The following is a 14,943-nucleotide window of genomic DNA, read 5'->3' as shown; positions in this document are numbered from 1 at the left end:
TACATTGAACAAGGAATAGTTTCACCATATTAAAACGAGAGTTCAGTTCACGTAACAGGGTTGACCTTAAAATCAGGGACAGATGTAAAATGAATCACTGTGACAGTGCAAGTGGTTTTACACCGTCTAGGCTGTTAGGCATAGGTAATGACTCAAAGGTAATGACTCAAAGGTAATGACTCAAAGGTAATGACTCAAAGGCAATGATTCAAAGGCAATGACTCATAGGTAATGACTCATAGGTAATGACTCATAGGTAATGACTCATAGGTAATGACTCATAGGTAATGACTCATAGGTAATGACTCATAGGTAATGACTCAGGTAATGACTCAAAGGTAATGACTCAAAGGTAATGACTCATAGGTAATGACTCAAATGCAATGACTCATAGGTAATGACTCAAAGGCAATGACTCATAGGTAATGACTCAAAGGTAATGACTCATAGGTAATGACTCATAGGTAATGACTCAAAGGCAATGACTCATAGGTAATGACTCAAAGGCAATGACTCATAGGTAATGACTCATAGGCAAGGACTCATAGGCAATGACTCAAAGGTAATGACACAGTCAATGACTCAAAGGTAATGACACATAGGCAATGACTCATAGGTAATGACACATAGACAATGACTCATAGGTAATGACTCATAGGTAATGACTCATATGTAATGACTCATAGGTAATGACTCAAAGGTAATGACTCAAAAGTAAAGGCCCAGGAGACAGGAACGCGGTGCAAACAAAGAGGCTTTTATGAAGAAAATGAAAATGACATCCTGGTGCTGGAGAGTGCATTCCACGTGCTGGCTAGGCTTGGCTCTTCTGCACCACAATCTCTACTAACATTAAATAAATCATCATCTTCAGAAAGGAATTTGTCAAAGCAACAAAAAAACTTTACAATGATGGTGCACACTTGGTGGAACGACCCTACTACACAGGCACTCTTCGTGGAACGACCCTACTACACAGGCACTCTTCGTGGAACGACCCTACTACACAGGCACTCTTCGTGGAACGACCCTACTACACAGGCACTCTTCGTGGAACGACCCTACTACACATGCACTCTTTGTGGAACGACCCTACTACACAGGCACTCTTTGTGGAACGACCCTACTACACAGGCACTCTTTGTGGAACGACCCTACTACACAGGCACTCTTCGTGGAACGACCCTACTACACATGCACTCTTCGTGGAACGACCCTACTTCACAGGCACTCTTCGTGGAACGACCCTACTACACAGGCACTCTTCGTGGAACGACCCTACTATATATGCACCTCTGAATCCTGCTCGTCTGACACAGCGACTGAGAAGTTCTGTTCTTTTGGTTCCATGGGTAGCTCCTGAGAGAGAGACAAAAAAAGAGGGAGAAAGAAAGAGGGGGGGTTATTCTCTATGTCAGAGATTTTAACAAGCCACTTCTCTAGGTGTTCCCTCACTCTCTCCACCCCTGTTCTCCCTTCTCTCCCCCGTCTCACTTCCCCATCCTGCTGTGAGGGTCCCCGGCTCTCCATGGGTGCATCCTGGTTCTCCTCCCCCTCTGCTTCTCTCCCCTCCTCCCCCTCTACCTCCCCCTCCGGCCCAGCCAGGTAGGAGCCAGACATGGAAGACAGGGTGTCAGTGCTGATCTGAGAGTGATGGCTGTGGGACGAAGCCATGGACATGACTGACTGGGCCAGGCTACTGCTCACTTGGTCTGAGAGGGGGAGAGACAGAGAGAAGAAGAGACAATTAACAATGTATTATAATTTGACACATTTTCTATTGCCCAATGGCCACCCCCTAGCAGGGCCTGCCAGCCAGCCCCAGCAGAAGGCCCACCTTCAGGGGAGGTGATGGTGGAGGAGAAAGGTGTCCCAGTACAGGAGGACTGGTCGATGGCTCCAGACGAGGATAGAGTCAGATTCTCACTCTCTGGAGTTACACCACTCTGGAACAGAGAGCAGACAGAATAAGGTCAAACACACACACACCGGAGACAGACAGACACCAACAGTCACGCACACACTGTGTCACTGTACCTCCGGCTGTTGTTTCCGGCGGCAGGCCTGAACTTCTGATTCACTGCGTTCTGACTTCTCGTCCTCCTCCTCGGGCAGCACCGAAGAATTCTGGGAGAGAGACCTGACACATCCCATAATGTAGCAGTCAGAAACATAAACACCACAACAAACACTCACAACACTACCTTTGTCCTGAAAGAAAGATATTCTATTAGCTAAACCTTTAAAAGTCCTAGGAAATTAATTCCTATTCAAATATACAGTATGTTTGTATGCGTTTATGCATCCCAAATGGCACCCTTTTCCCCATGTAGTGCACTACTTTTGACCAGGGCCCATAGGGTAGTGGTCAAAAGTTGTGCATTATTTAGGGAATTTGGTGTCATTTGGGACACAACCTGTGTCTTCAAGTGTATACTCCTCTCACTTGGAGCCGCTCTTCTTCAGTTTGAGTCCCTGGCTGGAGTTGGAGTGGTCCAGGGGGGACATGGAGCGTGCCGGGGCGGGGTGGGGCTCACTGCTATAGTGGGGCAGGGTCCCCGAGACGTGGCCCCCAGAGAGTTCCTGCAGAGGGGGAGCCGAGGGAGACACGCTCAGGGGCCCGTTCAGAGCCTCCAGGAGAGACACGGCCTCATAACCTGGGGGGATGTGGTCTGACGCCTGGGATGAACGAAAAAAGGAGATGAGATGTCATGTTGCTATACGCTGTATTTATGAAGAAAAAAAGCTGTGTATGTATATATATATCATACCGAGTGTTCCTCTGAGTCGGAGGTCTGGGAGGTGATAACGGGGTTAAACCCGGCAGGAGAGAGAGGACTCAGCTTCTTCCTCATGGCTCGGATCTGCAGCAGGGCCCGGAACGCTAAGGACACATGATAACATCACTAAAACGCCCACATCAGTAGAATTCCATTTTTTAGAGTTGAAAGGTGGCCAGAGTTTACCCATGATGCTGCACAACAATGTAAGTCCCAGTACCCCCTGCATATAGTCTCCACATTGACTCTGTACCGTAACACCCTGTATATAGCCTCCACATTGACTCTGTACCGGTACCCCCTGTATATAACCTCCACATTGACTCTGTACCGGTACCCCCTGTATATAGCCTCCACATTGACTCTGTACCGGTACCCCCTGTATATAGCCTCCACATTGACTCTGTACCGGTACCCCCTGTATATAGCCTCCACATTGACTCTGTACCGGTACCCCCTGTATATAGCCTCCACATTGACTCTGTACCGGTACCCCCTGTATATAGCCTCCACATTGACTCTGTACCGGTACCCCCTGTATATAGCCTCCACATTGACTCTGTATCGGTACCCCTGTATATAGCCTCCACATTGACTCTGTACCGGTACCCCCTGTATATAGCCTCCACATTGACTCTGTACCGGTACCCCCTGTATATAGCCTCCACATTGACTCTGTACCGGTACCCCTGTATATAGCCTCCACATTGACTCTGTACCGGTACCCCTGTATATAGCCTCCACATTGACTCTGTACCGGTACCCCCTGTATATAGCCTCCACATTGACTCTGTACCGGTACCCCCTGTATATAGCCTCCACATTGACTCTGTACCGGTACCCCCTGTATATAGCCTCCACATTGACTCTGTACCGGTACCCCTGTATATAGCCTTCACATTGACTCTGTACCGGTACCCCTGTATATAGCCTCCACATTGACTCTGTACCGGTACCCCCTGTATATAGCCTCCACATTGACTCTGTACCGGTACCCCCTGTATATAGCCTCCACATTGACTCTGTACCGGTACCCCCTGTATATAGCCTCCACATTGACTCTGTACCGGTACCCCCTGTATATAGCCTCCACATTGACTCTGTACCGGTACCCCTGTATATAGTCTCCACATTGACTCTGTACCGGTACCCCCTGTATATAGCCTCCACATTGACTCTGTACCGGTACCCCCTGTATATAGCCTCCACATTGACTCTGTACCGGTACCCCCTGTATATAGCCTCCACATTGACTCCGTACCGGTACCCCCTGTATATAGCTTCCACATTGACTCTGTACCGGTACCCCCTGTATATAGCCTCCACATTGACTCTGTACCAGTACCCCCTGTATATAGCCTCCACATTGACTCTGTACCAGTACCCCCTGTATATAGCCTCCACATTGACTCTGTACCGGTACCCCCTGTATATAGCCTCCACATTGACTCTGTACCGGTACCCCGATTTAACTGAGAATGTATTAGATGTATTGCTATGAAGCTCACAAATGCTGACGTATGGCTTACCAAGGTCTTTTGTAGCATTACAGACATTATAGACTCACGCAGTCTGCAGATGGGGCAGCAGTTGGCCTGGTAGCGGAGAGTGTCGGCGCAGGCATTACAGAGACACAGGTGTCTGCAGGGCAGGATGAGTGTGTCTCGGACGTCCGACAGACACACCACACACTCCGCACTGTTATCACTGATCTCATCATCCGCAACCTGGTGACAACATAGTCAATCACCACATCGTTACATTCAGAGAGCAGTATGGTAGCTTGGTCAAACACAGTAAAAATGAGATTCACTGACCATATAGTCTAACCCAGTGTGTTTTGGGCATGGACTACTGAACACAATGCTTTTTGTTCAAAACTTTCAAAATGACTCTCTGTAGAACTGGTTAGAGCAATGGTTCCCAACTCCAGTCCCTCCAACAGCGCATAGTTTTATTGTAGCCCCGGACAACAACAAAAAACACCTGATTCAACTTGGCAACAAATCATCATGCCCTCAATGACTTAAATCAAGTGTTCACTAGTCCATGTCCTAAACAACCAAATTCTCAACTTGGTACCTTTGATTCTTGGCTGTTGTACTTGTTCTCGATGCCGTAGATCTCCTGAAGAAGGTAACTCACCCCATCCACCTGGAGAAGAAACATGTTGGGGATGAGAGAGAGAAGGTTTCACTATATAACATACCAGGAAGGATGGTGAAAGGGGGAGAGAGGGTTTGGAGGAGAAGGGGGAGGCAATAACAGGCAGGAAAGAGAGAGGGGCGAGATAGAATACAGAGTGAGACAAGAGAGCGAGAGAGAGAAGACAGAGAGAAGAGAGTGAGAGAGCGAAGAGAGAAGACAGAGAGAAGAGAGAAGAGAGAGAAGAGAGTGAGAGAGAGAAGAGAGAAAGAGAGAAGAGAGAGAGAAAAGAGAAAGAGAGAAGAGAGACAGAAGAGAGTGAGAGAGAAGACAGAGAGAAGAGAGTGAGAGAGAAGAGAGAAGACAGAGAGAGAGAGAAGAGAGAGAAGAGAGAAGACAGAGAGAGAGAGAAGAGAGAGAGAAGAGAGCAAGAGAGAGTGAGAGAGAGAAGAGAAGAGAGAGAGAGGAAGAGAGAGAGAGAAGAGAGAGAGAGGAAAAGGACCTGGTGGAAACAAACTCACCACTTGTTTCTGTTTCAGAGGTTTGACACAGTAGCTCCCATCCATGTGCTGTGGAGCAAACAGTCGATACTTAGCTGACGCTGACAACAATCCAATCCCACTGGACACAGACAGCATTTCAACATCTAGTTTTTACATTTACATTTGATTGAGTTGACAACCAACATGAATTCAATGTGAAATCAACAAACATTTGAAGCATATCAATGGATTTAGCTTAAAAGTTGGATGACTGAAAATGATGATGACTGAAATCAGTTTTCCACCTTGATTCAATGTTATCATATAGATTTTTTGTGGTTGAAATGATGTGGAAACAATGTTGATTCAACCAGTTTGTGCCCAGTGGGATACTTTTAAGAGTCAAACATTTCAAAACATTTCAGACAAACATTAAGATACCTAATGAGTAAAAGTTAACATACTTCAACCCGTTGTAAATGTAACACTTTACTTACGATCCTACAGCACATCAGACTTAAAGCTCCTTACCTTCTCAAAGGTGGCCAGGAGGACATGGGAGTGACCCATGTGATCTTCCCCCTCGTCTACTGTCGCTTGAACAACCATGGGAAACACATCCTTATCCATGTCAAACAGCAACTAGAGAGAGAGAGAGAGAGAGAGAGAGAGAGAGAAAGAGAGAAAGAGAGAAAGAGAGAGAGACAGAGGGTGAGAGAGAGAGAGAGAGAGAGAGAGAGAGAGAGAGAGAGAGAGAGAGAGAGAGAGAGAGAGAGAGAGAGAGAGAGAGAGAGAGAGAGAGAGAGAGAGAGAGAGAGAGAGAGAGAGAGAGAGAGAGAGAGAGAGAGAGAGAGGGTGGAGGAAAAGAGAGAGAGCGAGACAGAGAGGGGTTGGTGTAAAAGAGAGAAAAGGGGGTGAGAAAGAGAGGTTATACACTAAAAACACACATACTTCGTTAGTAATATGCATAAACACACACACAGACCATACCTCCTCATCGGCCCACTCTGACAGATTGATGGAGTGGGAGGGCAGACAGAACTGCTGACAGACTCCTCTCTTAAAGTGCACCGTCTCTGACTGGAGAGAGCTGTCCTGGGGAATGTAGCTATAGGAGAGATGCAGAGAGTTAGGAGAGATAAACATGTACACACACACACACACACACACACACACACACACACACACACACACACACACACACACACACACACACACACACACACACACACACACACACACACACACACACACACACACACACACACACACACACACACACTTACATAGGCACTCCGTTGTGGAATTCCTCTATAGCTTGATAGTAGATGGTGATGGCCACCTGTGTGTCAGCGTCGAAGGTGAACTCTATGTTGTAACAGGCTTTGCTTTTCGCTGCCACGTCCTCCCCTGGCAGTTTCAGGTCCTCACTACACCTGCCAGCATGCAGAAACACAGGTAACGTCACCTACACACCGTTCCAATAATGTCATTACAGTATAGGGAGTAAACTCGGCAACCCACAACCAAAGCTTGTGAAAGCCTCCGGCCAGCTATTTGGTTCTGGGGGGGGGGGGGAAGTTGAGATGTTGGACTAGTGCAATAAAACAGACTACAGATGTAGGATTTTAATTTGAGCCGGTTTGAGACAGGACGTAAAGAATTCTGAATTATTATGTGGATTATAATTAATGGATCTTTTTTGTAGGGGTTGATACATTTTCCTGTGTGAAAATCAAGTCTAACATTTTAAAAGTGGAAATTACAAACTTTAGAAGCCTTTTAAACCTCAAACACACTACAAGTTTGCATTTCCTACTGTGCAGTAAAATTCTCAGCAACAAAAGGGTGATGCAATTAAGATCTTACATCTGTAAGCATAAGTAAAATAATAATGAAGGGGATATAAACTAGAAGTAAATTGTGTGTGAGATACTCACCGTACGAGCCTTAATGTATCTTTACGGATGTTTATAAGGCTTCGTAGCGTCTTTACTGGCTCCTGAGGAGGCGGGGCCGCATAGGGAAACTGTAAAGGAACCAATCACAAAAGGTCACATCAATAACAATGACAAAAGTGTCACATGATCTGATCAACTAATCACCAAGCCCTTGATCAGTTGAATCGGGTGGGTTAGTGCAAAGCATTGTCCTGGATACTTCACCCACTTAAAACAATAGATACATTTTCTTTCCCAGCTTTTATTCCTGGACTTTGCACAATCTGAGCGTCTTTCCCCAGTGTACTATGTTTTTGTTGCTGTCTGTGTAAGAAGAGAGTTGAGTGGGTCAAAAATACAAAATGTCCAACGCTTAACTATTTAAATGACATTATGATGTTTGTGTAAAGTAACTCAGGTTTGGGAGGAAAGACGACACCTGTAACAAATGAAATCTCCTCCCCTCTCGACAATCAATCAATCTCCTCGCCAGTGAACGGCTGCGTCTATAGTATCCAGATCCTGTTATCCTAATCTGTTGTTGTATTTCTCATCCCTCCACCACACGTCTCCTCCCTTCTCCTTGTTTTTCAGGGGCCATAAGGGGGATTAACTCTGTGCTGAGAAGCAGAGACCACCAGGACTCCCACCCCAACACTCAGTCTTCATCTCCCCTTCCCGATCTATGCGACGACCAAGCAACATCCTCCCCAACCATCATCCTCCACCAACCATCAACCATCATCCTCCACCAACCATTAAGCTCCACCAAACATCATCCTCCACCAACCATCAACCATCATCCTCCACCAACCATTAAGCTCCACCAAACATCATCCTCCACCAACAATCAACCACCAACCTCCACCAACCATCAACCATCAACCTCCACCAACCATCAACCATCATCCTCCACCAACCATCAACCATCATCCTCCACCAACCATCATCCTCCACCAACCGTCATCCTCCACCAAACATCATCCTCCACCAAACATCATCCTCCACCAAACATCATCCTCCACCAACCATCATCCTCCACCAACCATCATCCTCCACCAACCATCATCCTCCACCAACCATCATCCTCCACCAACCATCAACCATCATCCTCCACCAACCATCATCCTCCACCAACCATCAACCATCATCCTCCACCAACCATTAAGCTCCACCAAACATCATCCTCCACCAACAATCAACCATCAACCTCCACCAACCATCAACCATCATCCTCCACCAACCATCAACCATCATCCTCCACCAACCATCATCCTCCACCAACCATCAACCATCAACCATCATCCTCCACCAACCATCAACCATCATCCTCCACCAACCATCATCCTCCACCAAACATCATCCTCCACCAACCATCATCCTCCACCAACCATCATCCTCCACCAACCATCATCCTCCACCAACCATCAACCATCAACCTCCACCAACCATCAACCTCCACCAACCATCAACCATCATCCTCCACCAACCATCAACCATCAACCTCCACCAACCATCAACCATCATCCTCCACCAACCATCATCCTCCACCAAACATCATCCTCCACCAACCATCATCCTGCACCAACCATTAAGCGTCACCAAACATCCTGAGCCATCAAGCCATCAACCATCATCCTCCACCAACCATCAACCATCATCCTCCACCAACCATCAACCATCAACCTCCACCAACCATCAACCTCCACCAACCATCAACCTCCACCAACCATCAACCATCATCCTCCACCAACCATCAACCATCATCCTCCACCAACCATCATCCTCCACCAACCATCAACCATCATCCTCCACCAACCATCATCCTCCACCAACCATCATCCTCCACCAACCATCATCCTCCACCAACCATCAACCATCAACCTCCACCAACCATCAACCTCCACCAACCATCATCCTCCACCAACCATCAACCATCATCCTCCACCAACCATCAACCATCATCCTCCACCAACCATCATCCTCCACCAACCATCAACCATCATCCTCCACCAACCATCATCCTCCACCAAACATCATCCTCCACCAACCATCATCCTCCACCAACCATCATCCTCCACCAACCATCATCCTCCACCAACCATCAACCATCAACCTCCACCAACCATCAACCTCCACCAACCATCAACCATCATCCTCCACCAACCATCAACCATCAACCTCCACCAACCATCAACCTCCACCAACCATCAACCATCATCCTCCACCAACCATCATCCTCCACCAAACATCATCCTCCACCAACCATCATCCTGCACCAACCATTAAGCGTCACCAAACATCCTGAGCCATCAAGCCATCAACCATCATCCTCCACCAACCATCAACCATCATCCTCCACCAACCATCAACCATCAACCTCCACCAACCATCAACCTCCACCAACCATCAACCTCCACCAACCATCAAACATCATCCTCCACCAACCATCAACCATCATCCTCCACCAACCATCATCCTCCACCAACCATCAACCATCATCCTCCACCAACCATCATCCTCCACCAAACATCATCCTCCACCAACCATCATCCTCCACCAACCATCATCCTCCACCAACCATCAACCATCAACCTCCACCAACCATCATCCTCCACCAACCATCAACCATCATCCTCCACCAACCATCATCCTCCACCAAACATCATCCTCCACCAACCATCATCCTCCACCAACCATCATCCTCCACCAACCATCATCCTCCACCAACCATCAACCATCAACCTCCACCAACCATCAACCTCCACCAACCATCAACCATCATCCTCCACCAACCATCAACCATCAACCTCCACCAACCATCAACCATCATCCTCCACCAACCATCATCCTCCACCAAACATCATCCTCCACCAACCATCATCCTGCACCAACCATTAAGCGTCACCAAACATCCTGAGCCATCAAGCCATCAACCATCATCCTCCACCAACCATCAACCATCATCCTCCACCAACCATCAACCATCAACCTCCACCAACCATCAACCTCCACCAACCATCAACCTCCACCAACCATCAACCTCCACCAACCATCAACCTCCACCAACCATCAACCTCCACCAATCTCCACCAACCATCAACCTCCACCAATCTCCACCAACCATCAACCTGCACCAACCATTAAGTGCCACCAAACATCCTGAGCCATCAAGCCATCAACCATCCCGAACCATCACGATGCTTCAACCATCCCATTATTCTACATTCATACCTTGTAACCTTTCCTGCATTAAACTCTCAAATCTCAAATGCATTAATGTTGAAGTTGTGGTTTATACTTCTTTATTCATCCTGGCACGGTCAGGCTGATAACGTGCCATTTTATAGAAAACAGGTTTAGTGACCTTGATCTGCGGTTGTTTCCTTATTTTAGATGAATGCACTTTTTGTAAGTCATTCTGGATAAGTGTCTGCTAAATGACTGAATGTACTGTAAAATGTGTATAGTAGAACTTCTATGGAACATGCCATCCAGTAGGGAGGGAGGATGTGGTTGGATACCTCTACACCGCTCTTCTGGGGGGAGGTGTGTGTGTGTGTGTGTGTGTGTGTGTGTGTGTGTGTGTGTGTGTGTGTGTGTGTGTGTGTGTGTGTGTGTGTGTGTGTGTGTGTGTGTGTGTGTGTGTGTGTGTGTGTGTGTGTGTGTGTGTGTGTGGTTTCCAGGAAAGGGTCCTGCTGTTAAAATACGGAATACCGACACATTAAAAAAACACACTCCAGCAGAGTTCTGCTATGAGATCTGACCATGCAAGCACACACACACACTATAGTCTTAATGTGACTCTGTTTTACAGGTCGGGTTGCAAAGCTACCAGTAATCTACCAAAGTTACCGGAATCTTCAGTAATTATCAGAAAATGTGTGACAATCTATTATAAATTTGGTAATTTATACTTCAATTACTTTTTTATTTAAGTATGAATATATAGTACTAATTTTTTATGTACAGTTGAAGTCGGATGTTTACATACACTTAGGTTGGAGTCATTAAAACTTGTTTTTCAACCACTCCACAAATTTCTTGTTAACAAACTATAGTTATGGCAAGTCGGTTAGGACGTCTACTTTGTGAATGACACAAGTCATTTTTCCAACAATTGTTTACAGGAAGATTGTTTCACTTATAATTCACAGTATCACTATTCCAGTGGGTCAGAAATGTACATAAACTAAGTTGACTGTGCCTTTAAACAGCTTGGAAAATTCCAAAAAATGTCATGGCTTTAGAAGCTTTGATAGGCTAATTGACATAATTTGAGTCAGTTGGAGGTTTAACTATGGATATATTTCAAGGCCTACCTTCAAACTCAGTGCAGCTTTGCTTTACATCATTGGAAAATCAAATGTAATCAGCCAAGACCTCAGAAAAATAATTGTAGACCTCCACAAGTCTGGTTCATCCTTGGGAGCAATGTCCAAACACCTGAAGGTACCACGATCATCTGTACAAACAATAGTACGCAAGTATAAACACCATGGGACCACGCAGCCGTCATACCGCTCAGGAAGGAGACGTGTTCTGTCTCCTAGAGATGAACCTACTTTGGTGGGAAAAGTGCAAATCAATCCCAGGACAACAGCAAAGGACCTTCAAATCAATTCAAAGTTTGTCACGTGTGCCGAATACATCAAGTGTAGACCTTATAGTGAAATGCTTACTTACAGGCTCTAACCAATAGTGCAAAAAAGGTGTTAGGTGAACAATAGGTAAGTAAAGAAATAAAACAACAGTAAAAAGACAGGCTATATACATTAGCGAGGCTATATACAGACACTGGTTAGTCAGGCTGATTGAGGTAGCATGTAGATATGGTTAAAGTGACTATGCATTTATGATGAACAGAGAGTAGCAGTAGCGTAAAAGAGGGGTTGGCGGGTGGTGGGACACAATGCAGATAGCCCGGTTAGCCAATGTGCGGGAGCACTGTTTGGTCGGGCCAATTGAGGTAGCATGTAAAGTCGTGTCCAAAAGTTTTGAGAATGACACAAATATTAATTTTCACAAAGTCTGCTGCCTCAGTTTGTATGATGGCAATTTGCGTATACTCCAGTATGTTATGAAGAGTGATCAGATGAATTGCAATTAATTGCAAAGTCCCTCTTTGCCATGCAAATTAACTGAATCCCCCCCAAAAAATCCACTGCATTTCAGCCCTGCCACAAAAGGACCAGCTAACATCATGTCAGTGATTCTATCATTAACACAGGTGTGAGTGTTGACGAGGACAAGGCTGGAGATCACTCTGTCATGCTGATTGAGTTTGAATAACAGACTGGAAGCTTCAAAAGGAGGGTGGTGCTTGTAATCATTGTTCTTCCTCTGTCAACCATGGTTACCTGCAAGGAAACACGTGCCGTCACCATTACATTGCACAAAAAGTGCTCCAGAGGCAAGGATATTGCTGCCAGTATGATTGCACCTAAAATCAACCATTTATCAGATCATCAAGAACTTCAAGGATAGTGGTTAAATTGTTGTGAAGAAGGCTTTAGGGCACCCAAGAAAGTCCAGCAAGAGCCAGGACTGTCTCCTGAATCTCCTAGTTGATTCAGCTGCGGGATCGGAGCACCACCAGTACAGAGCTTGCTCAGGAATGGCAGCAGACAGGTGTGCATCTGCACGCACAGTGAGGCGAAGACTTTTGGAGGATGGCCTGGTGTCAAGAAGGGCAGCAAAGAAACCACTTCTCTCCAGGAAAAACATCAGGGACAGATTGATATTCTGCAAAAGGTATAGGGATTGGACTGCTGAGGACTGGGGTAAAGTCATTTTCTCTGATGAATCCCCTTTCCGATTGTTTGGGGCATCCGGAAAAAAGCTTTTCCGGAGAAGACAAGTTGAGCACTACCATCAGTCCTGTGTCATGCCAACAGTAAAGCATCCTGAGACCATTCATGTGTGGGGTCGCTTCTCTGCCAAGGGAGTGGGCTCACTCAATTATACCTAAGAACACAGCCATGAATAAAGAATGGTACCAACACATCCTCAGAGAGCAACTTCTCCCAACCATCCAGGAACAGTTTGGTGACGAACAATGCCTTTTCCAGCATGATGGAGCACCTTGCCATAAAGAAAAAGTGATAACTAAGTGGCTCGGGGAAGAAAACATCAATGTTTTGGGTCCAAGGCCAGGAAACTCCCCAGACCTTAATCCCATTGAGAACTTGTGGTCATTCCTCAAGAGGCGGGTGGACAAACAAAAACACACAAATTCTGACAAACTCCAAGCATTTATTATGCAAGAATGGGCTGCCATCAGTCAGGATGTGGCCCAGAAGTTAATTGACAGCATGCCAGGGCAGATTGCAGAGGTCTTGAAAAAGAAGGGTCAACACTGCAAATATTGACTCTTTGAATCAACTTGATGTAATTGTCAATAAAAGCCTTTGACACTTATGAAACGCTTGTAATTATACTTCAGTATTCCATAGTAACATCTGACAAAAATATCACAATGAAGCAGCAAACTTCGTGGAACTTAATATTTATGTGATTCTCAAAACTTTTGGCCACGACTGTACATGAATGTATAGTTAAAGTGACTATGCATATATGATAAACAGAGAGTAGCAGCAGCATAAAAGAGGGGTTAGGGGGGGTTGGAGTGGGGTACTGTTAGAGGAAATTGTAGTTAAGATGATTAATTATGTATACATTATTGATTAGAACCATTTATTCTAATACTATTATGTTATGATATGAAAAGTAAAAGTTATTGGTTAAGCTGTTACTGAAAATGTAAGCAGAACTAATTTGATTGTCTGTGCCTCTTGGGAAGGTCAAGGGGGAGAAAAAGCTTTTCAGACAAGATAAGAATGTTTGGGTTTTTGTTCCATTGGTAAGAGAAAAGTATATCTTCTAGACAGGTTGTAATGTCTGGTTTATGAGGGGACGCCGCAGCCCGTCTAGTGTTCAACCTTCCCAAGTTCTCTCACGTCACCCCGCTCCTCCGCTCTCTCCACTGGCTTCCAGTTGAAGCTCGCATCCGCTACAAGACCATGGTGCTTGCCTAGGGAGCTGTGAGGGGAACGACACCTCAGTACCTCCAGGCTCTGATCAGGCCCTACACCCAAACAAGGGCACTGCGTTCATCCACCTCTGGCCTGCTCGCCTTCCTACCACTGAGGAAGTACAGTTCCCGCTCAGCCCAGTCAAAACTGTTCGCTGCTCTGGCCCCCCAATGGTGGAACAAACTCCCTCACGACGCCAGGACAGCGGAGTCAATCACCACCTTCCGGAGACACCTGAAACCCCACCTCTTTAAGGAATACCTAGGATAGGATAAAGTAATCCTTCTCACCCCCCCCCTTTAAGATGTAGATGCACTATTGTAAAGTGACTGTTCCACTGGATGTCATAAGGTGAATGCACCAATTTGTAAGTCGCTCTGGATAAGAGCGTCTGCTAAATGACTTAAATGTAAATGTAAATGGGAGTAGAAAGCATCTCCGGACCTAAACAAAAAAACAACGGGGCTATCGTGGGAAACTGATGATGTCATTTTGAGTTTATAACCTGTGGAAATCTGTGTATGTAGTTAGTACTCACTTGAATTAAACGCTATTTACCTGG

At 45.9% G+C, this 14,943-nt stretch overlaps 1 protein-coding gene across 8 annotated transcripts in view; it reads right to left on the bottom strand.

The window, feature by feature from the left end:
* Positions 1-14,943, bottom strand: part of LOC124040395 (E3 ubiquitin ligase RNF157-like) — a 36,744-nt gene that overhangs the window by 14,453 nt on the left and 7,348 nt on the right. For 5 of the 8 annotated variants that reach the window (XM_046357553.1, XM_046357554.1, XM_046357550.1 and 2 more), the window contains exons 3-15: positions 7,348-7,436; positions 6,694-6,843; positions 6,398-6,515; positions 5,939-6,049; positions 5,447-5,494; positions 4,863-4,934; positions 4,348-4,507; positions 2,772-2,884; positions 2,447-2,679; positions 2,038-2,140; positions 1,838-1,946; positions 1,456-1,712; positions 1,294-1,359 (exon numbers count right to left, since the gene is read on the bottom strand). In XM_046357553.1, coding sequence (XP_046213509.1) covers positions 1,294-1,359; positions 1,456-1,712; positions 1,838-1,946; positions 2,038-2,140; positions 2,447-2,679; positions 2,772-2,884; positions 4,348-4,507; positions 4,863-4,934; positions 5,447-5,494; positions 5,939-6,049; positions 6,398-6,515; positions 6,694-6,843; positions 7,348-7,436 — 1,629 coding nt within the window. The remainder of the gene's footprint in view (positions 1-1,293; positions 1,360-1,455; positions 1,713-1,837; positions 1,947-2,037; positions 2,141-2,446; positions 2,680-2,771; positions 2,885-4,347; positions 4,508-4,862; positions 4,935-5,446; positions 5,495-5,938; positions 6,050-6,397; positions 6,516-6,693; positions 6,844-7,347; positions 7,437-14,943) is intronic. The other 3 variants (XM_046357555.1, XM_046357548.1, XM_046357547.1) reach the window with 2 other exon arrangements.

This window comes from Oncorhynchus gorbuscha, linkage group LG07, assembly GCF_021184085.1.
Source record: "Oncorhynchus gorbuscha isolate QuinsamMale2020 ecotype Even-year linkage group LG07, OgorEven_v1.0, whole genome shotgun sequence".
Taxonomy (NCBI): Eukaryota; Metazoa; Chordata; class Actinopteri; order Salmoniformes; family Salmonidae; genus Oncorhynchus; species Oncorhynchus gorbuscha.
Note: the sequence above shows the minus strand (reverse complement) of the source record. Positions and strands in the feature narration are given on the sequence as shown.